The sequence below is a fragment of the Chlamydomonas reinhardtii genome, chromosome 7 (genome assembly GCF_000002595.2).
Source record: "Chlamydomonas reinhardtii strain CC-503 cw92 mt+ chromosome 7, whole genome shotgun sequence".
Lineage (NCBI taxonomy): Eukaryota > Viridiplantae > Chlorophyta > Chlorophyceae > Chlamydomonadales > Chlamydomonadaceae > Chlamydomonas > Chlamydomonas reinhardtii.
The window spans coordinates 1,252,107-1,276,753 of NC_057010.1; the positions used below are offsets into that span (position 1 = coordinate 1,252,107).

General features: G+C 62.5%; 4 protein-coding genes across 4 annotated transcripts; 2 read left to right on the forward strand and 2 right to left on the reverse strand.

The window, feature by feature from the left end:
* The first annotated feature begins 3,535 nt into the window (after positions 1 to 3,535).
* CHLRE_07g321550v5 (uncharacterized protein) lies at positions 3,536 to 8,200 on the forward strand. The gene is made up of 9 exons (XM_001700802.2): positions 3,536 to 3,708; positions 4,066 to 4,327; positions 4,552 to 4,621; positions 4,813 to 5,067; positions 5,325 to 5,409; positions 5,633 to 5,785; positions 6,032 to 6,091; positions 6,413 to 6,553; positions 6,887 to 8,200. The coding sequence occupies exons 1-9, from the start codon at positions 3,703 to 3,705 to the stop codon at positions 7,034 to 7,036; spliced, it is 1,182 nt and encodes a 393-aa protein (XP_001700854.2). The 5' UTR covers positions 3,536 to 3,702; the 3' UTR covers positions 7,037 to 8,200.
* Positions 8,201 to 8,219: 19 nt separating this feature from the next.
* On the reverse strand, positions 8,220 to 10,365 carry CHLRE_07g321600v5 (uncharacterized protein). Its single transcript, XM_043063980.1, has 2 exons — positions 9,921 to 10,365; positions 8,220 to 9,598 (listed from the first exon to the last, which is right to left on the reverse strand). The coding sequence occupies exons 1-2, from the start codon at positions 10,219 to 10,221 to the stop codon at positions 8,835 to 8,837; spliced, it is 1,065 nt and encodes a 354-aa protein (XP_042922548.1). The 5' UTR covers positions 10,222 to 10,365; the 3' UTR covers positions 8,220 to 8,834.
* Positions 10,366 to 10,475: 110 nt separating this feature from the next.
* On the forward strand, positions 10,476 to 14,997 carry CHLRE_07g321650v5 (uncharacterized protein). The gene is made up of 6 exons (XM_001700803.2): positions 10,476 to 11,084; positions 11,268 to 11,411; positions 11,829 to 12,080; positions 12,215 to 12,900; positions 13,073 to 13,272; positions 13,567 to 14,997. The coding sequence occupies exons 1-6, from the start codon at positions 10,851 to 10,853 to the stop codon at positions 13,623 to 13,625; spliced, it is 1,575 nt and encodes a 524-aa protein (XP_001700855.2). The 5' UTR covers positions 10,476 to 10,850; the 3' UTR covers positions 13,626 to 14,997.
* Positions 14,998 to 14,999: 2 nt separating this feature from the next.
* On the reverse strand, positions 15,000 to 21,685 carry CHLRE_07g321700v5 (uncharacterized protein). The gene is made up of 17 exons (XM_043063981.1): positions 21,503 to 21,685; positions 21,115 to 21,174; positions 20,560 to 20,718; positions 20,019 to 20,159; positions 19,622 to 19,764; positions 19,344 to 19,423; positions 19,108 to 19,154; positions 18,788 to 18,887; positions 18,545 to 18,573; positions 18,214 to 18,321; positions 17,664 to 17,768; positions 17,229 to 17,335; positions 16,920 to 16,983; positions 16,648 to 16,703; positions 16,380 to 16,443; positions 16,178 to 16,220; positions 15,000 to 15,438 (listed from the first exon to the last, which is right to left on the reverse strand). Exons 1-17 carry the CDS (start codon positions 21,581 to 21,583, stop codon positions 15,239 to 15,241), a joined length of 1,587 nt encoding a protein of 528 aa, XP_042922549.1. The 5' UTR covers positions 21,584 to 21,685; the 3' UTR covers positions 15,000 to 15,238.
* Positions 21,686 to 24,647: the final 2,962 nt, after the last annotated feature.

A 24,647-nucleotide genomic window follows, 5' to 3' on the forward strand; every position in this document is an offset into this window, starting at 1 on the left:
GCCGCAACCACGGCAGCCACAGCACTTGCACTGCTGGCCGCTGCTGAAGCATAGAGCCGGGGGGGGGGGATGCACATCGCACATGAGAGGGACCCGGTGCTGGTAGCACAGCACGAATTGCACACCAGCGGGGAACGAGCGAGGATGCAGGGGCGAAAAGCAGAGTCGCACTGCACTGACGGCAGCAAGTGTACACGACACGGGGCAGGAGGGTGAAGCAGGGCCCAGCCGCACTGACGTGGCAAACAGTGCAGCCAAGCAAATTCTGAGCAGGCCCGGTGCCCCCACGCGGGCGGTGGCTGGAGGTCAGTCCACTTCCGCTGCCAGCAGCCCCCGCACCTGTGGCCGCCGCCGCCGTGTCCGCCTCAGGGGGGCACAGCGATGGCGATTGCTGCCCAGGCGTCGGGCCACTGCTGAAGAAGATGTGCAGGTGGCCGGTGATCTCCTGACAGTGTTCTTTCGCCCATGCCTCGCCCTCCGCTTCTGTCGTTACCGCTCCGCCTCCAGCCCCAACCGCATCCCGTGCCCGCATCAATTGACCAGCCTGTACGGCTGCCGTGTTGGCGGCTGCCAGCTGCTGTGTGGTAATTTACACTTGCACGGTCCAGCCCTCGCTCCATGATGTCGTGCACGGTTGTGCGCGGAAGCTGCAGCTGACCCCATCCATGCTGCAAACCTGCTGCCTGCAACTGCGAGGTCACGCACTGCGCGTCGCTGAGACCTGCAGCACCTGCTGCTGCAGTCCACGCCACGACCCCAGCTGTTGCTGCACCGTTGCCTGCGGTGGTGGCTCCGCTTGTGCCGAGGCTTCCGTCCAAGGCGACAGTGCTTTGATGCAGATCACGCTAAGGGGGCAGGCACCCAACCCCCCACGCAATCCTCACACCCCCGCGACGTACCCACAACCCCACGCTCACCCACCCGCACACATCACAAGAATCCTTCCTGAAAGCTGAGCTACGGCCCCCTCAAGCCAGCTGGACTTGTCGCATCGAGCTCGCCGCGGGGGGCCCTCCCGGTTATTCCAGTTTTGACTTGAGTTATAACCTTACTTGAAACCCGAGCGCAGCGAAATTTGTCGTGCAAATAATGCGCCTTTCTATGTATGTATTGCAAGGCGTAACATTATGAAAACGCAAGCCCTATGCCAGAGTGGGGTAAACGCACAAGCGCAGCGTTTGCATTAGAGCTCCAGCGCAACATACAATATATCACAAATTGTATCGATAATCAAGGCTCCCGGCACGGAAGGACGCAAGACGGAGGAATCGACGCGTTGGAGGATCCTGGAAATTGCGCGCGAAAGCGCGAGGCGCAAAAGGTTGGCGCTATCTGTTTTAGTTTCCCCGTAATGACGAATGCCGCGTTCTGTATTCTGCTCGCACATCACCCGGCACATCGGCGTTACTCTCGCCCGCTTCTCGCTGGCTTCCACGCCCTGAGTCCGTGCCCCCGCTGAGTCCGAGCCCCCATCCCCGCTCACTTACCCACCCCCAGCCCGCGGCGCCCTGAGCTACCGAAGGCAATATCATGACCAGTAGTATGGCTGCTCGCAGCCCCCAGCAGACCTATATGATGCTTCCACCATCCGCCAGTCCATCCCCACACCGCATTCCGGGGCGCACGGCATGGAGCGCCCTGAGGGGGGAGGGGCAAGCCGGAGTACTGCGTAGCGGTAGGTGTTTGGCTATGTGCCTGTGGAAACCGACCCCGGCTATGTCCGGGCGATGAGGTTGTTCGGCCTCAGACTGTGGAGGGGCTCAGCCCCTTTTCCCGTGACCGGGGAACACTTGTCCTCTGGTTGGCCTGCTGCCTGCTGCACTAGTGCTTGATAGCTGGGCGCGACTGGGCGCATATGGCGGGCGGTCCCCGGCTATATATGTCCGGGAGATGAGGCTAGTATCGGAACCTTCGGCCGGAGGACGTGGCGTGGGCTCAGCCCACTTTTCCCTTGCAAGGGAGAGCCACCTTTTCTTGCCGAGATTTACGGGCTCGCCACAGCACCAGTATGTTACTATGTTCTCTTAGGAGCCTGCGTTAAGCGGCCGAACAACTCAGCTTTGTCACAACCGCACTGTATCTGCAAAGGTATGTCAGTGTCTTTACTTTGTTACAGTGACGTGTGCCAATCGGCCATATGACATGCCTCCGCACTGACTTTAAGGAAACGAAATGCGCATCCTGCGCATGTAGTAGCGGGTGTCCTTTGGCTGGGGTCCGGGCCAGGGGTGCCCTGGTCCGGGCTGACTCCTAGCCGCATGACCTACTGGCCGCATCTTCCATCTAGCTTGGCCGCAATACGGCCGAATCCTTCCCTACCAAATCCACTTGCCCGATCCGTTTAGCTCATCAGCCGTGTTGCTCCACCTGTCATTCTGTCCCAGCTGTGTACACCACCGGCCGGCGCGAGTGTGGCGTTGCGGTGTGTCTGTGTGGTGCTATCGCCTGGCCGGGCGCCCGGAACGTGAGGAATGTGCGTCAGCAAACTTCCAGCCAGCCAGCAACTTGTCGGTACAGTAACTCCGGCGTTCGACCAGCCTCGCACTCCTGCCCTGCCGTTGCCAATTGTGTGCCATCTGTCGGGTTCTGGGAATCAGCTGCACCCTGCGGGACTTTACCAACCTGCCTTACCACTGTCCCATGGCCGGCTGGAAGCATCCACCACTGCCGCCCCTGCCACATAACCCGCCTACCCGCGCTTTGCCCACGCTCAAGGTCCACAACCTCCGCCCCATGCGGATTTCAGGAACCAGTATTTGTGATACAGACCCGGGTATTCCACGCGTTCTGGCTTACACCTGCTGTCTTGGCCCACCCTATGCCACCTTCAGTTGCCTACATATTTGCTCATTTCTCCCTCAGCCATCGCGCTGCCTCCCAGGGGTGCAGCATTGCGACACCTGCATGTGCAATCCTGGTGACCCAGTGTCCCTCCTCACACTAAGGAGCTGGACTAGTGGGCCCCTCAACACGTTGTGTGTGGTTACAAGGTGGTGAGCACGACGTGCATTCCTGTCCTTGTAGAAACCTAGGCCCGGGCCGGGGGGCCCTTATAACGCCTGCAACACTTGTATATGCAGCTAGTTTGGTCCCCGAAAACACGTGCCCCAGGAGCATGCAGGGTGCAAGGGAGGAGGTGCGGACCATCCAGCAGGTCAGCCTACACACCTACGTACCACAGCGGACGTGGCTAGGACGCCATATGTGCATTGCGACATGACCAACCGCCTGGGACTGCAGCACGCGTGGCGGGCCAGGGAGGGCCCGGACAGGCCGTCCCTGCCCGTCACTGCGGGGTCGGGCCTGGTCGGGTTTGCCGGTCCCATGGTTCAGTAGAACTCTCCAGCCCAACCCGCCTTTTCATGGCTTGCAACGTATGTGCATGTTATAGATATAATAGCCCAGCTGCACGCGTGGCACTCGGGCAGAGTGCAGAGTTGCATTTTATGCGCAACGTTGCGCACTCAATCTTTCTAGACACAGCTCTTGACTGACTTCCTGCCCCATAGTTGGTCACTTCTTCATACGTGATATACAAACAAGCTCCATCGATAGCGAAACTGGTCTTCCCGGCAAGGGCGTCAATTGTGCGTCAACTTTCGAGTTCGATTGGCGAGCCCGGATTGCGTTTTTTAGCTTCATTGTATTGCCAGGAGGTCTAATAACATCTGCCTGCGGGCATCGTCGCTGAGCGGACGCAAGATGGAGGTGAGGGCGTTGCTGGGTGCGCGTGGGCGCAACCAGAGCGGGAGCCTCAGGCGCGAGCGGGAATCTAGACGCGTGTGTTCAGAGGCATGCAAAGACGGGCCGGGGGCGAGGAAGGGCCGCATCCACTGCTACCAACCGCCGAACCGGCGCCAAAAGGCTCGTGGCGGAGGGTTTCGTGACAATCAGGGGCCCACACGGTTACGTGCCCTGTCCTGTGCCAGCCTTGATCCCCAACGCGCTGTTGCAGCGCGTGTCCTTGCATTTCATCACTGTGCCCTGCAGCGCAAACAGCTAAATCTCTGACCCGCCCACCCCCCTCCGCACCTGCCCAATTCTCCCAACCCCACTCGCCCGCAGCGCTTTGACTCCCAGATGCTGTTCAGCGTCTTTAGGAACGACGAGGGTGAAAACCTTTTGCCGTTTGATGAACTGGCGGAGCTGCTTCAGATGGATCTGGCTCCCAATGGCGACGCCGGGGCCACGCCAGCATCGTTCGCACCGGACGCCGCTCTGCCCCTAGACCTCCCACACCTGCACCACGCGCCACCCATCATCACCGCGCCGCTAGTCACCACCGCGCCGCCCACCGGCCCCATTCCCTCTGACGAGCGCGCCGCAGGTGAGGATCGGAATGCGGGTGCAGGCGCGGGTGTGAGTGTGAGCCCGCAGCTTGGAGGGTGGGAGGGCTGAGCAGGAGTTGGAGGCGGACATCACAGGCGGACACCGTGGGCGGACTCGCAGCCTAGGTCTTAAGGTTCATGCAGCTTCTGTAGGGACAACGGAAGCTGTATGCACCCAACCCACATGCTCCATTCACGCTTGACCGGCCCCTGCTCCCCGCAGCGCTGACGCACCAAAGCACTCTGCCCAGCCCCAGCGGCGGTAGCAGCGACCACACACGCGCCCAGAACTGGTGAGTCATATGTCTGGCTCCTCGCCCTTCCCCATCTGCCTTTCCATTCCTGCTGCGCTGACCTCCTTTCCCGCTGTTGTCTTAAGCTGGCCTGCCTTCCGGCGTTGCACCCCATTACCTCGCGTCCACGCCTGCCCTGCCCGGCCGTGCCCGCTACTGCCATTCACCCCTCTCCTGTGCTGCACCTGCAGGGCCGGCTCGAACCCATCATCAGAGGACGGCGACGGAGATGGCGACCGCGACGGACGCGACGGTGACGGCGACAGCGGAGACTCAGACATGGACCACACCACACAGACGCCGGGCGTCAGCGGGGCCGGCGACGCGGGCGGCCGCGGGCGGCGGGGCAGCAGCAAGGGCGGCAAGGCGTCATCGGGTGTGAAGAAGCGGCGGCAGCGCAATGCCGAGCAGATGGAGTCCAACCGCATCGCGCAGCAGAAGTACAGGTGGGTTTGATGCCAGAAAGGCGGGGCGGGGGAGGTGGGTGTTGAAAGGAGGACACGGGGCGGTGTGGTATGGGTAGGCTGGGCGGCTGGGCGGCAGTACCGGCGAGGCACGGTGCTGGAGGAGTGACAGCTGGGAAAGCCCAACGCGCGCGCGCGCGCGCGTGTGTGTATGTGTGTGTGTGTGTGTGTGTGTGTGTGTGTGTGTGTGTGTGTGTGTGTCCCGACTCATGCAACGTCGCCGGTCGACCCCCACGCAGGCAGCGTAAGAAGGGCGAGCAGAGCGCGCTGCAGACGGCTGTGGACTTGCTCACGGCGCAGGTGGCGGCACTCAAGGCCGTGGAGGTGAGAGCGAGGGGGGCCGAGGCCAAGGGCGAGGGCGGGCCAAGTAGTTCCCACCATTCCCAGGAAGCAATCTACAGTAACCGAGAGGATCGCGAGAAGCGGGCCTAGGGTTGGGGATGTGTATCATATCCGAGCGCGTGTGTCTGGTTGAGGGCGTCTGCCAGCTAGGCCGCAAACCAGTCCTTGCCTTGCACGTACACACACGTGTCACGCACACGCGCAGGTCCGCAACGGCGAGCTGGAGGCGGCCGCAGCGGCTCTGCAGTCCACGGTGTCTCAGCAGGCCGCCGCCGTGGCCTCGCTGCAGCAGCACAGCGCCGGGCAGGCGGCGGAGCTGGAGGCAACTCGCGCGGCGCTGGGGCACAGCCAGCAGCAGGTGAGGGGCAGGAGGAGGAGAGCAGAATGGGGGAGGAGCCGGAGGGGTGGTGGTGGAAGGTTTGGAGAGGCGTCTAAAGGTTTTTTGCGCGTGCATCGGAGTCTTTCATGGCGCGGCGCTGGACAAAACTCCCTGTGCTGACAACCCTGGCTCAGTCCGATTACTAGTTGTGACTTTCACCTCTTCAACAACGTGTTCCATGCCCCCGGCGTCCCTCCTCACCTCTCCCCCTCTCCTCCCGCGCAGGTGGCCGCCCAGCACCGCATCATCGTGGACCAGGGCACCAAGCTGAGGCTGCAGGAGCAGGTGCGGTGTGGGCGTGTGGGCGTGGGCGGGTAGTCAAAACATAACGGCGGGGGATGCCGTGTGCGTCTGTACCAGATTCATCGAGAATCAGGGTGGCACTTTTTGTGTGCCCGAGCACAGCGTTAATTGTTGGGCGGCAGTGATCCCGTGCAGTGATCCTGCTTTAGACAGTTCTGATCCTGCCTTAGACAGTCCTCACACTTATCCCACCTCGCTTGACACACTTCTCCACCCCTCTGCGCAAACACGCACGCATAGCCACAGTCCTGCTGTTGCCTTCGTTACCCTTCCTAACACACGCATGCGCGCACGCACCCACAGGTGATTGCAAGCCTGAAGGACCGACTGAAGGAGGAGATCGACGAGGCATTGAAGTGCGTGGCGCCAAACACCGTGTGCGAGAAGATGGTGGCGGCGGTCAAGGCCGCGCTGTACGGTGCCAAGGACGTCAGCGGACTGCAGGTGCGGGGTGGGAGGGGTATGGGGCGTGTGTGCGTGTATGTGTGTGTGTGGAGGCGTGTGCATGTGCAGGGGCAGCGGGTGCCTGGCAAGCGAGCGGGGCGCTGGTCTGGATGGGAGGGGGAGGGTGTAGCCCCATAAAACACAAGCCGTTGCAGTGCACCGCATGGCTTACACGGGGTCACTCCCCCCGTTTGCGCACACACACAGCACACTCACACAACACACACACATAACAGACACACACACAACGCATAAACACACACGCGCCACACACTCACACGCGCCACACACTCACACGCTACACACTCTCTCCTCCGCCTCCCACACTCGCAGGACGTGCTGTCCCAGCTGCCGGAGCACCTGGTGCACGACATCTGCAAGAACATCTGGCAGGTGTGCAAGGAGTCCTGGCCCGACCTGCGCAGCCGCTGCGCCACCCTGCACGCCGCCGGCTGCCCCACCAGCGGCTTCGGCACTGCCTGAGCGGCAGCACGGGCGCCGGCGGCACGAGCGAGCCGGGTGGAGGCATGACAAGCACCAGTGGCGGCATGGGTGGCTTGAAAGGCTCCAGCGGCGGCGGCGGCACGGTAGGGGCGAGGGGTACAGGTGGAAGCGAGGAGAGGCGGGGCACGGTGGCAGTAGGGAGCGGGATAGATTCTGGTGAGATGGTTATGGGGTGCGGGTGCTTGCGTTTGCGGAGGTGCGGAGTGGTTAGGTGTGGGGCGCTGTCGTGACGGGGGACGCCCAGCAGTGCTGCGCCACGGCTCAAGTGTGTTTGAATGCGTGCATGCGTGGGTGGCAGATTGTAGCCCGAATGCCGCGTTTGGCATGCTGTGCGCTTGACAACTTAGGCACGTTTTCAAGATGCCTTTCGGTTGTTTGTCTGTTCGGCATGCTTCACACCTGAACAAGTTATGGTTATTGAGCTTAGTGCTGGATACCCGGCAATTGAGGTCTGTCAGGTTGACACTGCAGTGCTCGCCGCTCAGGTATGCGCATGACGCGCGGCGGTAAACGTGAGAGTAGGGCAGGCAAATGGCGTCACAGCAACCGCGATACTATGGGGCCGCGCGGAGGACTCGGTGGGCAGCATTGCTTTCCAGTTGTGTACGCGTAGCGTGCCTTGGGCGGCCAGAGCTCGTTTGTGGATTGCACGCTTGTCAGGGGGCATATCGCTTTGTGGCGTGCGAAGGAATAGAAATTGCCATTCGTAACGCTACGCTGTGCTACCTGTCGGAATGAAAGTCGGAATTTGGACCATGTCGTAGGTGGCTGCTCATGGGTACAGGACACTACGCCCGCGCGCGCACGTGCGTGCGTGCAGTCCATGCACTATGAGACATTGATTTTGATCCAGTATTTGAGACATTGCAGTTGGTTGCGTGTCGCATCAGAACTGTGATTGGAGCTACGGCTTTGGTGAACCGGAGATCCCGTGTTACTGTCCAGGTGAAGTCCAGGAAGGCGCGGTAGGCGGCGTGGTGTACGGCGACGAAAGTCAAGATGGCTGGAGAGTTGGAGACTGGAAGATAGAGCGGGGTATTGGGATGGGGACTATGCCGCAGGTGCCACGTGGCACCCGAAGGTGAGCTCAGAGATGGCCGGTGAGAGGGGAGGATGTACTGTGCACTGTAACACTAAACAATAAACGGAGGCGCGTTTGAACGCAAGGCTTCTCGGCATAGAGCGCCCGGGTACCAAACTTAAGTCGCCCACAGTCTGTAGCAACGAAGCTGCCATGCACGCACGCGACACCTTGCGAAGGAGAGCCTCCTGTTTCGTGCTTCCCATCCGGGGCGTGGCCTCATGGCCGCAACTGGCGCAGTTGGTGGCCGCTGGTGGCCATGCTGTACCGGAACTGCGGAACCCAGTGCGCATGCAGCAACAGTCCCACACGCCATGCGCCGCGTTGTTGTCCTTGGAATGCGTCAAGAAAGTCTGGCTGCAATACCCGATCGCTGCCTGCGACGATTTTGCAACAAGACCGCATCACACCAGTCATCAACACCATTCAACACTGATCCCGCGCTCATGCACCTCGCCTTACCAGGCTCCTCATCCGCGCCCTTCTCCCTTACAATACTCGCCTTGAGCGCGAAGCTCCTCCTACTCCTAGGCTCCGCGTCCTCCCTGCCTCTCCTCTCCCCACCTGTACCAGGCTTTCCTGGGGTCCGGCGCAGGGCCAACACTGGCTCGTGAACCTCTCTCAGGCAACCGAAGCAACCTTCTTGCCACTCGCCTCCTTGCCCTGCTGAATCGAACCAAAGCAACCTGGGCCCCGCTAGCACGCGTACTCGGTCAGGTTGCCTGTGGCGCGCCCCTCCGCCCCCGTCGCGGCGCTCAGCTGCAGCCGCCGCTGCACCGCGCCCACCACCCGCCGCGACACACATGTGCCGCTACCGTTGCCGCTGCCAGGCACGGTCAGCAGCACCCCCGCCGGCGCCTGGGTCGTCACGGTGGGCTCCTCCTCAACCACGTCGCCCGTAGCCTCCACATCCGCATCCGCATCGGCTGGAGTCGCAGGGCCAATAACCCGGCCTGCGCCGTTGCCACCAGCTGCGCCGCCGCCAGCAGTGACGCTTGCGACAGTCCCGGCGGCGCCGCCGGCACTGCCCGCACTACCTGCAGGTGCAGTGCCCCGAGGGACGACGCCGGTGACCGCGGCCTGCAGGAGGCGCCGTCCCGAGCCGCCACTGCCCACCGCCGCCTCGCGGGGGAGAGCAGCTGTGCCGACGCTGCCACCACTGCTACTGCCAGTGCGGCGTGGGACGAGGGCGGTACCGCTGCCGCCACCGGTAGCGGTGCCACCGCCGGTGCTACTGGAGGCGGGCGTGTAGCTGACGCAGATTGAGGCACTGCTGCAACAGTCACTGGTGCAGTTGCAGGGGGCGCGGTTGGCGGCGCAGGTGGCGTTGGCGCTGGCACCGTCGGCTGCGGCGTCGTCACTGACGCTACTGCCACTGCTACTACTGCCGCCGCCGCGCACGCAGGTGGCGAAGCAGCCACCGCAGTAGTCGGACACGCACTCGGTGCCGCGGGGACAGCCTGTAGGGGTCACAGGGGTGGATTTTATTGGGTGAAAGAACGGCAGGGCTTCTGGTCTCATGCACAAAATCAGCATGAGCGCGGAATGCGAGGCAGCGGGGTCGGCAGACGCAATGCGGCGGACCGGCACCCAACAGAGCTAGCAATCGCTACCCAGGGGGTATGGGTAAAACGTTTGAGCAGTGGTCACCGGTCAAGCGAAGCACAAGGGGCATGGGCGACAGCCCGCAGTGCAGCATCACGCAACACCACGCCCGATGGCAGCACCTAACGAACCATTCATGCCCGCCCCTGACGTGGCCCACGCTCAAGCAGATCTCACTTGACAGCGCGCAAGGATCCACCAGGCATTGCACACGGCTGAGGCCGTTCGCGCAGACCGGGCCCGCCCCCATCTGCTGCTGCGTCGCACCCGGACCCCCTGCCGCGCCCTGCGCAGGCGTGCGGATGATCTCCCGGGACAGGCTGCCCGCCGCCTCGTCGCCGCTACTGCCGGCGGTCCTCAGGCCGCCGCCACTGGTGCTGCCGCCTGTTTCGGAGGGCTGAGCCGCGAGCTGTGCCAGGGCCGCGTGCCCGGCAGCTACAACCAGCAGCGCCAGCAGGAGCAGCTGCGAGCCGCGCATTGCGACGGCCCCGACTCTACAGCCGACCCAAAGCACCCCTCGCTCGGTGCAGACAACGGCGACGCCCCGTCGTCAACGGGACCCGTGGGACTCGGCAGCGAACAGGATTTTCGGTGATATGGTGTCTGCGGTGGGTCGTTTGATTGTTTATTCAGCAGTGAAGCAACGGGGAGCACTGCACCGAGCGAGGGGTGCATTGGGTCGGCTGTTGAGTCGGGGCCGCAATCGCTCAAGGCTACCCTTCAAAGATTATACTTACGTGCATGCTTTGTGCACGCATGAGCTTGCCCTTCCAGCAACCAAACCCTGATTATGAAGCGTGCACGCAGTTGCAGACGATGCCATTCTATCGCCGGCTCGGGCTATCCGCTATCGGCCCCGTGCGATGGCTGTATCAGTGTCTCTCAGCAGCATGCAAATGTTGAGCTGCTCATCCTTCTCGGGACCAGCCGCATCCGCCACCGATGTGGAAGCGGGGGCCTGGGGCCACAGACTCCTGGAGGCCCGAGCGTTCAGGGGCCATAACTTGATATACACGCATACCCATACACTAGGACTATACACTTGACGACAAACGACGCTTGACCGCTGGGCACCGCCCAGTCCGCTGGCCGTTTCCTGTCTGCCGGATGATCTACAACAACTTGGATACGTTCTACCTTACCGATGAGGAGCTATCAAACACGCCATCGCGGAAACACGGTGTAGACGAGGACACGGAGACGACGCTCCGCATTTTCGGCTGCGAGCTCATTCAAGAGGCTGGGATCCTGCTAAAATGTCCGCAAGCGGTCATGGCGACGGGTCAGGTGCTCTTCCAACGGTTCTTCTGCCGGAAGAGCATGCGGGACTTCAACGTGCGGGTGAGGCGGGAATGACGGCTCGCATTCGGCGGCACACGGGTCCCAGGCGCTCACCGCTTTTGCAAATGTGGTCGTATGTGAATATATTTGAGACAAGTTAGTATGTCCAGCGCAAAGGGGCTGACCCTTCGGGAGATCTACGCAAAGACTCTGCTGACCGGCTGACCGCTCCTTTCCTCGCAGCGTATGGCATGTGCGTGCCTTTTTCTGGCGACGAAGCTGGAGGAGAGCCACCGGCGGACACGCGACGTGTTGATGGTGTTTGACCGGATCAACAAGCGGAGGGATGGCAGCCGGAGCCTACCGCTGCTGATACCCGAGACCAAGGTGAGCCCAAAGCAAACCTTGGGTTTGCATTGTTGGCACTGGGGCGTGGCGTAGCGGTTGCGCGTGTTTTCAGGAGCCTGGCGGGTGCGTGGGGCACAGGGTGGGCCTCGCATGGGTTGCCGAGGTGTTATCGGCCGCAAGTCTCGCACAGGCCAGTGCGCGGATCACCCACAGGCCCAACGGGTTGTTGACTGCAAGTGAGGACGCCTAGGCACTGCACGTTGAGCTGCACACCCCCGAGCATGGTGCTGAGCAGCTGCCTCGTCCTGTCGTTGCAGTATGCCCCTCGCCCCCGCCCACCACCAAGCTCGATTGGTCGCGCGATGTTGCACGATCGCTGACGAGCCGGCGCGTAACCGGTCTATCGGTGGGTGACTTTCTCCGCCTCCGCCACCTCCACTGCGTTGCTCCGTGTAGGAGTATGACATCATGAAGGAGCGCGTTATCACGTACGAGCGCATCCTGCTGAAAACGTTTGGCTTCATCATCCACTGCGTGCACCCGCACAAGTTTGTCAACAGCTTCGTGCACAGCCTGGAGGGCAGCGACGAGCTGCAGCAGCTGGCGTGGAACATGCTCAACGACAGCCTGCGCACTACGCTGTGCGTGCGCTTCAAGGGGCACGTGGTGGCGGCCGGCGCAATCTACCTCGCGGCGCGGCGATTGCAGGTGGGGGGAGAGCAACGTTGCTGCTGCTTGCCGTTTCCGCTATCGGCCATCACCTGCCCGGCCTTGCTTGCCCCTCACTGCTGATGCTGAGTCTGCGGCCGCGCTGTCGTGCCCCCCCGCTCCAACTCCTGCAGGTGCCGCTGCCCTCCAACCCTGCCTGGTGGGAGGCGTTCAAGGTGCCCACCGACCAGATGGTGGAGGTGGTGCTTGCGCTGGACGCGCTGTACCAGCGCCCCAAGGCACACTACATCGAGGTGAACCCGGAGGTGCTCAAGCAGCATCAGGCGCTCAGCGGCCTGGGCAACAAGCAGCTCACGCCGGCGCCCGACGTCGGCAACGACAGCCCGGCGGTGGCGCAGGACTCGAGCGTCATCCGCGGCGGGCCGGACCTGGCGTCGCAGCAGCAGGGCGCGCTGCCGGTGGCAGGGACCACGGCGGCGCCACCGGGCACCGCGGCGGAGATGCTGGCGGCCGCGGTCGCGGCGGCGCAACAGCGGCTGCAGGGCAGCGCTCTAGCGACCAGCATCAATGCGGCACAGGCGGCCGCGGTGGCTGCCGCAGCGCAGGCGGCCCAGGCGGCGGCAGCAGCGGGCGCCAAGCCCGACCCCGACACCGTGTCCACGCTGCACCAGGGCGGCGGCGGCGGCCCCACGGTGACGGGCGGGCAGGCGAACGGCGGCGGGCCCGCCACGTCGGCGGTGGAGGGCGGCGCGGTGCAGTCGCGTAAGCGCAGCCGCAGCCGCGAGCGCAGCCAGGAGCGCAACCAGCGGCGCAGCCGCAGCCCGTCGCGCAGCAGGAGCAGGAGCCGCGACCGGCACCGGTGAGTTAGGCAGAGGGAAATGGGCACGGCAAATAGGGGGCGCTGGGCTTTGGAGTAGCAGTCGGGGCGGGCGGGCAACCTCGGCTTAGTGAGGGCAGGCAGCGGAACCCCCGCGTAACCCGATGGCGCCTGCGCTGAGGGGCTGGCTGCTCTGCTATGCAACTGACTGCAGGAACGGCAGCCGACGGGACCACAGGAGCCGCAGCCGGGACCGCCGTGATCGGGACAGGGATCGGCGGGATCACCGGGATCACCGCGATCGGGACCGGGACAGGGAGCGTGAGAAGGAGCGTGAGCGGCGGGACGGCGCCCGCGACCGGGAGCGCGGCCGGGAGCGCGGCCGCGACGACAGGCAGGAGCGGGACGGCGCAGGTGTGTTTTGTTGTCACGTTTCGCACAGTTTCTCACAGAGTCGCATGAGCATGCACGGACTGACCAGGATGTGCAGGAAGCCCAATGATGTACTTGAATATATACGCTATACCTAGTCGGGCCCACACATGTTGTGGAAACCGAGGCGGACAGTTTCTTGCACTGAGGGCTAGAACATTCACGCAACCGTTACACGATGCAGCACATCACTTGCACTTGCTCCCGCATTTGTCAACTGCTTGGCGTCCTGTGATCTTAAGTCTTTCCTGTGTCCGCTGCCGTGCCCTTGCGCAGATCGCGGGGATTTGCCTCAGCCGCCGCCTCTTCCTCCGCGCCCGGACCGCCGACGCTAGCACTGCATTGCAAACATTACAACAATAGCACGTGTGCAGATTGGCCACCGTATAAGCTGCGCTTGCATGTGCCATGGATAGTCGAGGAGATTCGGCCTGTCCTTGGATTGGGCGCGCACATAACACATTTATTTCCTTTACATGGAAGCCATCCCTTGTTCGTTACCGCCAACATTATTACTTGGCCCAGCGTCCGCAAGGGGTTTGTTGCGCGCTTGTGAGGGAATATTGTGGATTCTTAACACAGGCAGGCAATCCTGGAAATGTGCGTGGCTGGGGCGCTTGAGGCGCTGTAGTGCGGGCTGGAGACGTGCTGTGCGGGTTTGCGTTGACGGCACGCAGGATTTGTGCGTCAGCCTATTCGTGGGGTTGCGTCTGTAGGGTCTACAGTACAGGGCGTAGTACAGGGTCTACAGTACAGTGCGCGTGTAATCGAGCGATGATGCGAGCAATGCGTGTCTGAGTGCGGCGCTGCATGCAGTGTTGAAGCCGACGCCCAGCCGGGTGCCACTCCCGGTTTGGGCTTAGTCCAAACACTGCCCCAACTTTGAGGCGCTGGCATCCTGAATAGCACCGCGCTTCAGACAGCAGCTTGCTCCGCATTTATGGTGTTGATAGCGCTTGATACCGAGAAGAAAGCAGGGTCCTCACGCAGAAGACTGACAAAGGCCTAACCGCTCTCGCCCCGAGCTGGGCCCTGGTGCTAGGTGTCTCGTAATGCAAGGAGTGCGGCCTGGCAGAAGGCCGGGTGGAGCACCTGCGCGACCGGGACGTGCAGGCGGCGCGCAACATGCTGTGGCTGATGCAGCACCAGTACTACGGTGCACCCCGGCCGCAGTACCTCTGCCGCCAGCCGGCGGCTGGTGGCGGTGGCGGTTCCCTGCCGGCGGCGGGTGGTGGCGGTGGTGCCCCGACGGCTGCTGAGGTGGAGCTGCTCAGACAGATGGCGGCGCGGGACCCGGCCGTGGTGGCGGCAGCGTGGTGGTGCGCAATGGTGGCAGTCATTGTCACAGCACGGCAGCAGGCGGCGGCTGCGCAAGCGGCGGCGGAGGAGCAGGCACCAGTACCGGGGGCAACGGAGCAGGCGGCGGTGGCAGAGGACGCATGAGAGACAACACGTTTGACTTTGTGGTTCTATGAAGACTTTGGGCCGGGTTGATACCGCGGCCATGTGTTTGCGTATTACGGTATGAGCTTGAGGTCGGGGTGTGCGAGTGTGTGGGGGCGGGAAGCCATGCATGGCGCTGAACCTGAACCTGAACCTGAATCTGACGACGGACCCTGACTTTTGTGGTTCTGTGAAGACTTAAGGCCGGGTTGATGCCGCGGCCATGTGTCAGAGTGACGCTCCCAGCTTTAACATTTCCCAGAGTCGACTACCGTAATGAGGGTACAAGCGCTCATTGGCCGGGACCGGGTCGGCCCGTCCACGCCACGGGAGCCTCACGCCTCACAAGAGCACCCCTCCGTAGCAGCGTACTAGCGCGAAATGCAGGCCTTGGCTAGTTGGCTGAAACATTTTGTTACATGGCACGCCCCTGGACGGGAAGCGGCCATAACGACATACAACACCACTCATCAACCGCAACTGGAGCCCGCGGCACACACATTTTTCACTTCTTAGCGCGCTCCAGCGAGCTGCGGCGCGTCTCCATGTCGCGCATGAGCGCCAGCAGGTTCGTCAGCTCGGCCTTGGCGCGCACCAGCCACGCGCGCGCCAACTGCTTCTGGCCCATGCGGTACACCAGCGCGGCGCGCAGCCACCGCATGCGCTCCTGCTCCCGCTCCTTGTGTTGCTGCTGCTGCTCCGGTGCTGGGGAGTGCACCAGATGCACCTTACGTGAACATATGCACTAAACGAAGATGGCATATCGTTGATGAGGCATTGAGCCCCCTGCAAACGCCCGCGCAGCACGCGGACACAGAACCTACGGTCATCAGCAAGCTATCAGCACCGCTCAACACAATTGTCTCAACAGCAAGCGTGTGCACTACGCCTTGGGCCAGTTGTCATGACTGCATTGCAACACCACGACCATGCAGAGCCGGACGACCTATGAACCCAATGTGCTGAACAACAACGTACTGCAACTGCCAATTGCCGGGTCTGGCCCAGGTGGATGGCCTGCCACCCCCCCGTTGCCAACTGCCACACCTCTATCCCATTCGGTCCCTCGCTCTTTCATCCACTGCCGTCACCGCACAAGTCCCCTCCCTGAGGCCTCCTCCACGCCACGCACGTGCCAAACGCGCATACGCCTCCCCGTGCAGCAATCGCCGGGCGCTCTGCTGCCGTGCATCCCCCGCTATAGCGTTACAGCCTGCTACAATACGCAACAGCCAAAAGCTCCATCCGCCTTGTTTCCGGCCGCCGCCGTCGCTGGCATCTTACGCTACTTAAGCCTTGGTGGCGCTGGCGCTGGCGGCAGTGCCTGCCTGCGACCCAGACATAGCGGCTGTGGTGGTGGTGCCCGTGGTTGTGGTGGTGCCGGTGGTGCCGGCGGTGGTGGTGGTGCCGGTGGCGGTGGTGGTGGCGGGGCCCTGGTCCTTACCGCCCATGCCGGTCTTGAGAACGACCTTGATGCACCCATCCGTCTGTTTATTTCATGAATTTATGTGTGGGGCGGGTGCGTGATTTGCGTGTAATGATAATAGCGCGATTTGGTGTGGACTGCGGAGTGCGTGGTGTTCAGCAGCAGTAGCCGCTTCGACAGGCGTGCGTGTGCGGGGCTAGCTGCTGTCCACGCATCTCACCTTGTCATTGAAGATCTTGTAGGCGTGCGGCGCGTCCTCAATCGGCAGCTCGTGCGTGATGATCCTGAAGCAGGCAGGTGGAAGCAGACGACATACAGTGTGTAAGAGGGGATGGGGCCAGAGGTGTGGGCCATAGGGGACGAGTGGTGACGCGGCAGCGGCGGCACCGGCACGACCGCCGCGTCCAAGACGGTGCGTGTCGCGCGTGCGCCCTAGCTCCCGCAGCCCCTCGCTCCCACTGCCCCTCGCCCGCCCCCTGTTAGCTCACATGGTTGGGTCCAGTTTACCGCTCTTGACCATTTCCAGCAGATGCCCCCAGTACTTCTGGGGGGGGGGGGAGGGAGGATGAAAGGGAAACGGAGGCAGATGGTATATATGTACGTACACGACCGAGGGAAACGACGCGCGCGCGCGCGTGTGTGTGTGCGTGTGTGTGTGTGTGTGTGTGTGTGTGTGTGTGTGTGTGTGTGTGTGTGTGTGTGTGTGTGTGTGTGTGTGTGTGTGTGTGTGTGTGTGTGTGTGTGTGTTCTGTCGCCGCACCTGCACGGGCGTCTGTCCGGCCTTGAGCGTGAGACCCTTCTCCATGAGGGCGCCGATGTTGAACCTGATTGATATTTGCGCATGTGGGCCGTGGGAGCGTTCGTGCATGTCAGACACTGCACACAGTGACGTGGACTGCGTCGTTAGGTATGCGCCACTGGCTAGGCCCGGGCCGTGGGCTAGCGGCCTTTGGTAGGCTGTCACCGTAACGACGCCGCGGCTCACTCCTTCAGCAGCCCCCGCCCCAGCCCTGCCCCCTGCCGTCGGCCCACAGCAGGCCCACACCCGCCCACGGCGGCCCACACGCACCCGTTGACCAGGCCCACGTAGACGCCGATGCAGGCGATGGTGCCGCCCTTGCGGCAGCAGTAGATGAGCTCGTTCAGGATGTCGGCTGTGTCGGTCTCCATCAGCGTCTGCCGCAAGCAAGACCGGAACAGGCAGCAGGATGCGTCAGTGGTTCCAAAGGTGCAAACTGTCCGGGGCAGCCCGGGAGGCCGCTGAGGTATGGGGCTCAGGTGCGTGCGGCCGTGCTGTGTGGAGCTGGAGCTGGAGCCCGCGTGAACGGCGGGCGACTGGACGAGTGGGCCATTGGCCGTGCACCTTGTCACGGCATGGCGCATGTGACGCTTATGTGCCCCGCCCACCGTCACCACTCATCACGCCCTCACGCCGGAATCGGCACACCGGCCACCCCGCCACCCGCGCGGCCACCACCTGCCCATCACACGTGCACACGCGCACCTTGACCATGACCGCGTGCACCAGGCTCTTGCAGTAGTGGAAGCCCACCGCCTCGATGCACACGTCCGGGCCGCCCGGCACCAGCCGCTCCAGAGCCTCCTTCACCTGGGCGTGTGTATGTGTGTGTGTGTACGTACGTGTGTGTGTGTGCGTGCGTGCGTGCGTATGTGTGTGTACGTGTGTGTGTGTGTGTGCGTGTGAGTGTGTGTGTTTGTGTGTGCGCGTGCGTGCGTGCGTGTATGTTCGAGCATGCATGTGTGACTGTATACTGTGCTAGGAAGCACCAAGGGAGGGGGGCGTGTGTGTACTTACGTGTGTGTGTGTGTGTGTGTGTGTGTGTGTGTGTGTGTGTGCATGCGTGCATGCCAAGCGGCACGTGCTGAGAGGCTTTCAGCATGCAATGGAGCACACGCGAGCGTGCGTGTATGTATGCATGACCGATTCACTAGTTGAATTAGATGCGCCTGCCCCGACATCCCCACCACCCAGGCAGCAGGTATGTAGGCGGGGCCCGGGGGCCCCTGCAGCCCCTGCAGCAGCAACCACTCGCCTTCTCCCGGCCGAAGTTGATGGTGTCGAGGCCGGGGATGCGCGCCGCCGCGTGGTCCAGCCGGTACTGCTGGTTGTCGATGAGGATGATGCGGGGCGCTCCGCGGACCTGTGGGGGAGAAGGGAGGAGGGGGGTGGAGGGGGGAGGAGGGAAGAGAAAGGGACGGGATGAGAGGGGAACAAGGGGACATCGGAGGGGGAGGGGCAGGGGGCGGCGCACGGGACGGGCGGGAGGAGCGTGGAGTGGGGTGCGGCGATGGGTGCGGTATCCCCACTGGGCTAGATAGCTTGCTGGCTTCCGCGCACGTTTCCCTTGTGCCCTGTTGACTCGCCTGGGCGCTGTGAGCCGCCAGGATGCCGCCTGCGAAGTGCGGTGCGGTGCGGTGCGGTCCGAGTGAGTTGGTGGAGGGAGGCGAGAGAGGCCAAGGTGAGGTGGTGCGCATGGCGCCGCGCCAGCCCTCCTCATTGCCCCTTTGACCCTGGTCCTCCACTTACGGCTGCAAACCCAGCATAGAAACGACCCCACCCTATCTGCACACGCTGCGACGCTGACACGCTGGCACGCTGGCACGTACCCGGCCCCGCCCCCCAGATGGCCACGGTGGTGTCTGGCCCCACGGAGCCCAGCTCGTTGGCGAACCACGCCGTACTCATGATGTCGGACAGCAGCAGCAGCTGGAAGGGGCAGATGGGATGAAGAGGGAGGAAGGTACCGGGGGGGAGGGGGAGAAGGAGGCGGGGAGGAGGGGGAGAAGGAGGCGGGGAGGAGGGGGAGGGAGAATGGGGAGGGAGGAGGGGAGGAGGGAAGCGTGTCAGGAGGATGACGGTGTTGAGTTATGACATGGGGCGGGCGGCCGGGGGGGGATGCGGAGGGAGTAGTGGGTGCGGGTCCCACCTTGTTGTCGGGGAGGTCTTTGGGAACGTGCAGCAGATTGACGTCCGCTGCAACACGGAGGAGAGGGGCCACACTCTTCAGTTCAGTTGGACAAGCGAGGTGCGGTGGGGTTACCGTCGAGCGGCAACAGCGGGAGCACAGCCTGCTAGCAGCCCTCAACCAGCCAACCCGCACCCCACCAGGCCCCTTTGCCATCCCCAACCAACCCCACCACAGCCATCCACCACCTCGCTCACCGAACGGCACACGCACGTAGTCGGTCTGCCCTCCCTCATAGCCGCCCGTCACGTGCGCATAGCCGAACATGCCAGCAGTCCTGGTGGAGGGGATAATGCGGGGCGCGGCATGGCGTGCGGCGGGTTACGTCGCGTTACTACGTGGCGTTGCGTGTGTTGCGTGACCAGTTGTTAAGTCGGAAGTGCGAGCCGCATGTGACGACGTTGTGTGCGACAGGTACGTAAGACAGATCGACACGGGATGGGTCGGCGGGGCCTCGCTCCACCCACTCACTCACCGCGCGCCGTACATCATCTCCTGGTCCTTGGAGGGGTTGGTGATGTCGCAGCCGCTGAAGGCGCCGCGGCTGCAGGAGCGGCAGTGCCCGCACGCAATGTCGAAACACGCCACCACGCGGTCGCCCTTCTTCACGTGCTTCACCTGCAGCAGGAAACCGCAGCCATGCGTGCGGTGTTATAGAGCACAAGAAAGGAAATATCGCAAGCGTGCGCATGCGTGCGCGCATGCGCGTGCGCGTGCATGTGCATGTGGGTATGCGTGTGCGTGTGTGCGTGTGTGTGCATGTGCGTACGTGCACAATTGTGCGCATGTGCAAAAGCACATACGGACCTGCACACACGGCACCTGTACAGGAACCCACGTGACGACTCGCTCACGCCCCTCGCTCCGCCTACCTCGGGGCCGACCTCCTCCACGAAGCCCATGAACTCGTGCCCCAACACGTCGCCGCGCTGCATGCCGGGCGCGGACCCCAGGTACAGGTGCAGGTCGGAGCCGCAGATGGCGCTGCTGGTCACCCGCAGCACGGCGTCCGTCTGGAGGTGTGTGGGGGTGTGGGGGTGTGGGGGTGTGGGAGTGTGGGGGTGTGGGAGTGTGGGGATATGGGGGTGTTGGGGTGTGGGGGTGTTGGGGTGTGGGGGTGTTGGGGTGTGGGTGTGGGGAATAGCTAGGCTGAGGTGAGAGAAAGGCACACACATACACAGTGTCGGCCCTTTCCCCTTGTGCTTTCCTGACACAGACACACATACATACGTTTGCGCTCTTCAAAAGACACACGCACACAAATACACATACACATACACGCGCGCGCGCACACACGCACACCCAGACACACGCACACAGACACACAGGCACACAGGCACACAGGCACACAGGCGCACAGGCGCACAGGCACCCACACACGCACACGCATGCGCACCCGGTGCACACACGCACCGGGTCGGTGATCATCGGGCGCGGGCGCTCCTCCATCACAATCTTCTTGGGGCCATGCCAGGTGACCGCCCGCATGCGCTTCTCCGGGTCCTTGTTGCTGGTGACCGTCACGCCGCCGCTGGTGCGAATCACCTTGCCGCCCAGGTTGCCGCCGGAGCGCTGAAGCGGAGAGGAAGGGGCCGTCAGCGCGTGTTGGGGTGTGTGGGGTGGCGTGCCATGACATGCAGGTAAGCAGTTGTCATGGTGTATGGTGTGTATGTGTGTGTGTGTGTGTGTGTGTGTGTGTGTGTGTGTGTGTGTGTGTGTGTGTGTGTGTGTGTGTGTGTGTGTGTGTGTGTGTGTGTGTGTGTGTGTGTGTGTGTGTGTGTGTGTGTGTGTGTGTGTGTGTGTGTGTGTGTGTGTGCGTGCGCGTGTGTGAGTTTGTGATGGGGGAAAACTATGACACGTCGTGGGCAGGTGCAGCAAATGGATGGGGCTACCGTGCGCATGCATGTGTGCAGTCGCTCAGATGCAGGGGCTGGCCATTAGTATCCTTCTTCCTTTCTGCCTGCTCGCCTGTGTGTTCTTCTCAAAGGGGTGTCCCATGAAGTCTTGCAGGTTGCCGCCTGTGTCGATCTGAGAGCAGTGGTGATGGTGGCGGCAAGAACGGGTGGGGTAGCGGGGGTTTGGGGGGGTCAGCAGCCAACGACCAAGGCACGGTACGGAGTACATGCGGCACACGGACAAGCAGTGAATGAAGCGGTGATCGCTGTATGTGGTGCCCGAAACGCCCACTAGCTCCCTTTCGCCGCCACCCCGTACGCCCCTGTAGCGAGCTTTGCTTGCTCGGCTGCGTCGCAACCGCTGGTGCTGGTCTCGGAAACCCACGGGTCGCGCCCGCTCGCACCCCCTGCCGCCGCTCCCGCCCCCGGCCCCCCCTCCCCCTCGCTTGTGGCCCCCGCACCTGTGTGCGTGTGTCGTCATCGCCAGTGCCCAGGCCCACAGCAGCGCCGAGCTTCGCGACGCCCTTAGTGATCGCCTCCATCCCTGAGTGTGTGTAGCAGCTGTCTGTCAGCAATTATTGGCACTTTGCTGTGTCGGTTGACTTGTGGATGTCTAAAGTGTAAGTAAAGCTGCGAGCCGTCGCAATTTGATCCTTGGTTGCACGCGCAACCGGGCCACCGGATGTAACCCAATGACGCGGCCCATCCCCCAGTGTTAGTTAGCGTGCACGTCAGTTGCCGTTTACAAGCAAGTCGCCGCCTTTCAGCCATACAAAACAATCAAATAGAAACAAGAGATGCTGGTAATCGGAGGCCCTTCCCATCCGGCGGCGATGGACCACGCAGACCCGTGCCCGTCCACGCCACGTGAGCCTCACGCCCCACATCTGGCTTTTGACCTGTGCCTGCCTGCTTTTGACCTGTCATCCAGAGAGAGGCTCTACCCGCTTCTAAAAAGGGGCGCGGCATAATCTACACCGTAAACTGCATGCGCCACAAACACCAACACAGTGTGGTTGTCGCCAATAGAGCCATGTAATGCGTCCATAAAGTGCCGTTGAATGTGTTAGGCATTTGATCCCCACTGGAGCATTTGAGTCTCCGTGGGTTCCGTGAGCCATGCATTGTCACATCAAGGACGCCATGACCCCCTAGCTACCGCACCGCCGTGTCAGCGCGCTGCACGTCGCAGCCTGCTTTTGACCTGTGCCTGCCTGCTTTTGTACGGGTCTGTACCTTTTGAACTGCATGGAAGGCGTATGCCTTCCCTCCCTAGCTCCCTCCTGGCCGGGTGCCAATCAGACCAGTGCCATCTTGCCGACAGAACTACCATCCAAACCCTGGAGCCCCAGGAACACGCCGCCACAGAGCCACTCAGCCCCTATCCTGAACTGAACACAGCATAACCTCCAAGGAGGTAGGCACCCAGGCACTCAGCAACTCACGCCACATCCGTGCATCAAGCCACTGCTTGACGCGGGGTTGCCTTGCGCCAGGGCGCGGCCGTCTGGCAGCAGCTCGATGCATGGAGCACGCCTTCTTGCCCGCAGTGGGTGGGAGCGTCAGCGGCGCGCCGCCGCCAGCCGTGCCCAAGATGGCGGCGCCCACAATCAGCGCCACAAGCGCGCCCACAACGAACGCACCTGCGTACGTGTGTGTGTGTGTGTGTGTGTGTGTGTGTGTGTGTGTGTGTGTGTGTGTGTGTTAAAGAGCACAAGGAAAACATTGCGCAAAGACAGTGTATGTGTGTGTGTTATAGGAAAGCACAAGGAGTGCGTGTGTGTGTACGCGCTGCGCCGGTGGGGGCGGCAAGATGGCAGCACATGGCTTGGTGGGACGCTAGCTACGCCAGCCATGCGACATCCTCAGAGCGTCATCGCGGCCTCGCGGGGTGGCGGCTGCGTGCCTCACGCACGCACCTGCCAGGCCGCCCGCCACTCCCCGCCATACATCACCAGGAACTAACGCCGACGTGCTCTCCGCGCCGGAGCTCAGCAGCCCACTTGCGAGGGTTGTGCCCACCGCCTAGTTCTCCAAGCATGGCGGCGCCGCCAACCGACCGTGCCGTGCCAACACGCCACGCATCGCCGCCTCTATCGGGTGCGCGGACTTGTGCACGTCCCTCCCGCCAGCAGCCCCTCGCTCACCAGCATGGGGGCGACGCCGGCGGCAGCAGACCCTTGGGGAGCTGTTGGTCGCGATTGGGTTGGCACGACCCGAGGCCGGGTCACCCCCTCGTACGCCTACACGGTGTGAGTGCAGGAACACGAATGAACGACACGAGGGGAGGCGAGCATGGTGACACATCTACCGTGTCATGTCTGCATAACTGGCAGCAGTGCTGCTGCTGGGCTGCGGGCGCTTCGGCTGATGCGCGTTATCAAGGAACAGGGAAGACAACGGGGGCATCCAATACGGTAGGTGGTAATGCCACCGATCGACCCGCTTTTGCGGTGGGTGCGGCCTCGCATATGCGGTCGGCCGGCCGCCTGTCCCCTGCTACCCTCTCCACCCACCCCTCCCATACCCTCAGGAGCGATCCTATGGGGCTGCGCGCCCCCGAACCGCATTGCTCAGGGGGCCCAGCCCAAAACAATACATGTGGATAGCGGACTAGTAGACAATTACACTATAACCCAACATCCGGCATAGCCGCTTAGCTCACCAAACCCATAAAAGGCAGCTACCGTAGAATCCGTTTGGCCTTCCTTGTGAGCCACGCTTAGACCGCCCGCATCGCTGTTCGGCAACTGCGTGCAAAGGGCAGTCAGGGAAGGGCGCTTAACTTGCACAGCATCACAAGCGTGGGTCAGGATGTAAACGCATAGGCATGACCGCATGTGGGGCCGATATGGAGTCACGCACGGTGGTCCCTGATGGCTCTCTCTCCTCCGCCCGAGCTTAATTGCTCCCGACCCCTTCGCCTGCATTCTGGGCTGGTGCTTGCCCTTGTCGGCGCAGCGCGGCACGTAGCAAATGTGCAGCAAGGGCATGCAATAATGTGAAATGGCTGGGTCTGCGTGCTTGGCTCTGCGTGAGGTTCAGCATCCCCCGCCCCGCCCCGGCCCGCCCCGCCCCACCTGTCGCCGCTGTCCGTCAGCTTGCACGTGACGACTATCACGTGCTGGGCTATGGGCAGAGGGTACCCTCCCGGCATCTCGACCTGGCGGTCCTTGAGCATGCTTGACGACGGGGGGAAGATCCTTGCCGGGGTGGCGGCCACCACCAAGAGCTGCACTTTTCACATATGCATAGACGTATGTCCAGAATTCAAGTCGTGTGCCGAGGACCAAGGCCTAGAACTTCTTGGCTTTCGCCAGTCGGGACACGCCGTTTACGGCCATAGAACTGGCACTCTGACTTGTTTTGTTACCTGACGGGGCTACTTTCTTACTGTAAGTTCTCTAGTGAGCTGTTTTGCCAGGTCCTCTACCTCATCTGTAGCGCATTTACTTCTGGGCGCGAGGGCCAAAGAGGCAATTCGCGTCGTGGCCCCCTAGTTGATTACCTGCGCTTAACATGTACTGGATGTGGAATCATTCTCAATTTCTGCAATCATTTGAATCAAATCAGCGTGCGAACACGCTGGCAGAATACCCCGCGTGC

What these genes read in the sequence shown, in the direction of transcription:
- CHLRE_07g321550v5 (XM_001700802.2), top strand. An exon ending in CTCTGACGAGCGCGCCGCAG is followed by an intron (nt 4,328 to 4,551) that starts GTGAGGATCGGA and finishes TGCTCCCCGCAG; the next exon opens with CGCTGACGCACCAAAGCACT. An exon ending in CACACACGCGCCCAGAACTG is followed by an intron (nt 4,622 to 4,812) that starts GTGAGTCATATG and finishes CTGCACCTGCAG; the next exon opens with GGCCGGCTCGAACCCATCAT.
- CHLRE_07g321600v5 (XM_043063980.1), bottom strand. Translation starts at nt 10,221, where the DNA reads ATGCGCGGCTCGCAGCTGCTCCTGCTGGCGCTGCTGGTTGTAGCTGCC. An exon ending in GGATCCTTGCGCGCTGTCAA is followed by an intron (nt 9,599 to 9,920) that starts GTGAGATCTGCT and finishes TGACCCCTACAG; the next exon opens with GCTGTCCCCGCGGCACCGAG.
- CHLRE_07g321650v5 (XM_001700803.2), top strand. Translation starts at nt 10,851, where the DNA reads ATGATCTACAACAACTTGGATACGTTCTACCTTACCGATGAGGAGCTA. An exon ending in TGCTGATACCCGAGACCAAG is followed by an intron (nt 11,412 to 11,828) that starts GTGAGCCCAAAG and finishes TGCTCCGTGTAG; the next exon opens with GAGTATGACATCATGAAGGA. An exon ending in AGGAGCCGCGACCGGCACCG is followed by an intron (nt 12,901 to 13,072) that starts GTGAGTTAGGCA and finishes AACTGACTGCAG; the next exon opens with GAACGGCAGCCGACGGGACC.
- CHLRE_07g321700v5 (XM_043063981.1), bottom strand. Translation starts at nt 21,583, where the DNA reads ATGGAGGCGATCACTAAGGGCGTCGCGAAGCTCGGCGCTGCTGTGGGC. An exon ending in CCTTTGAGAAGAACACACAG is followed by an intron (nt 20,719 to 21,114) that starts GCGAGCAGGCAG and finishes TCTCCGCTTCAG; the next exon opens with CGCTCCGGCGGCAACCTGGG. An exon ending in CATCTGGGGGGCGGGGCCGG is followed by an intron (nt 18,574 to 18,787) that starts GTACGTGCCAGC and finishes CGCACTTCGCAG; the next exon opens with GCGGCATCCTGGCGGCTCAC.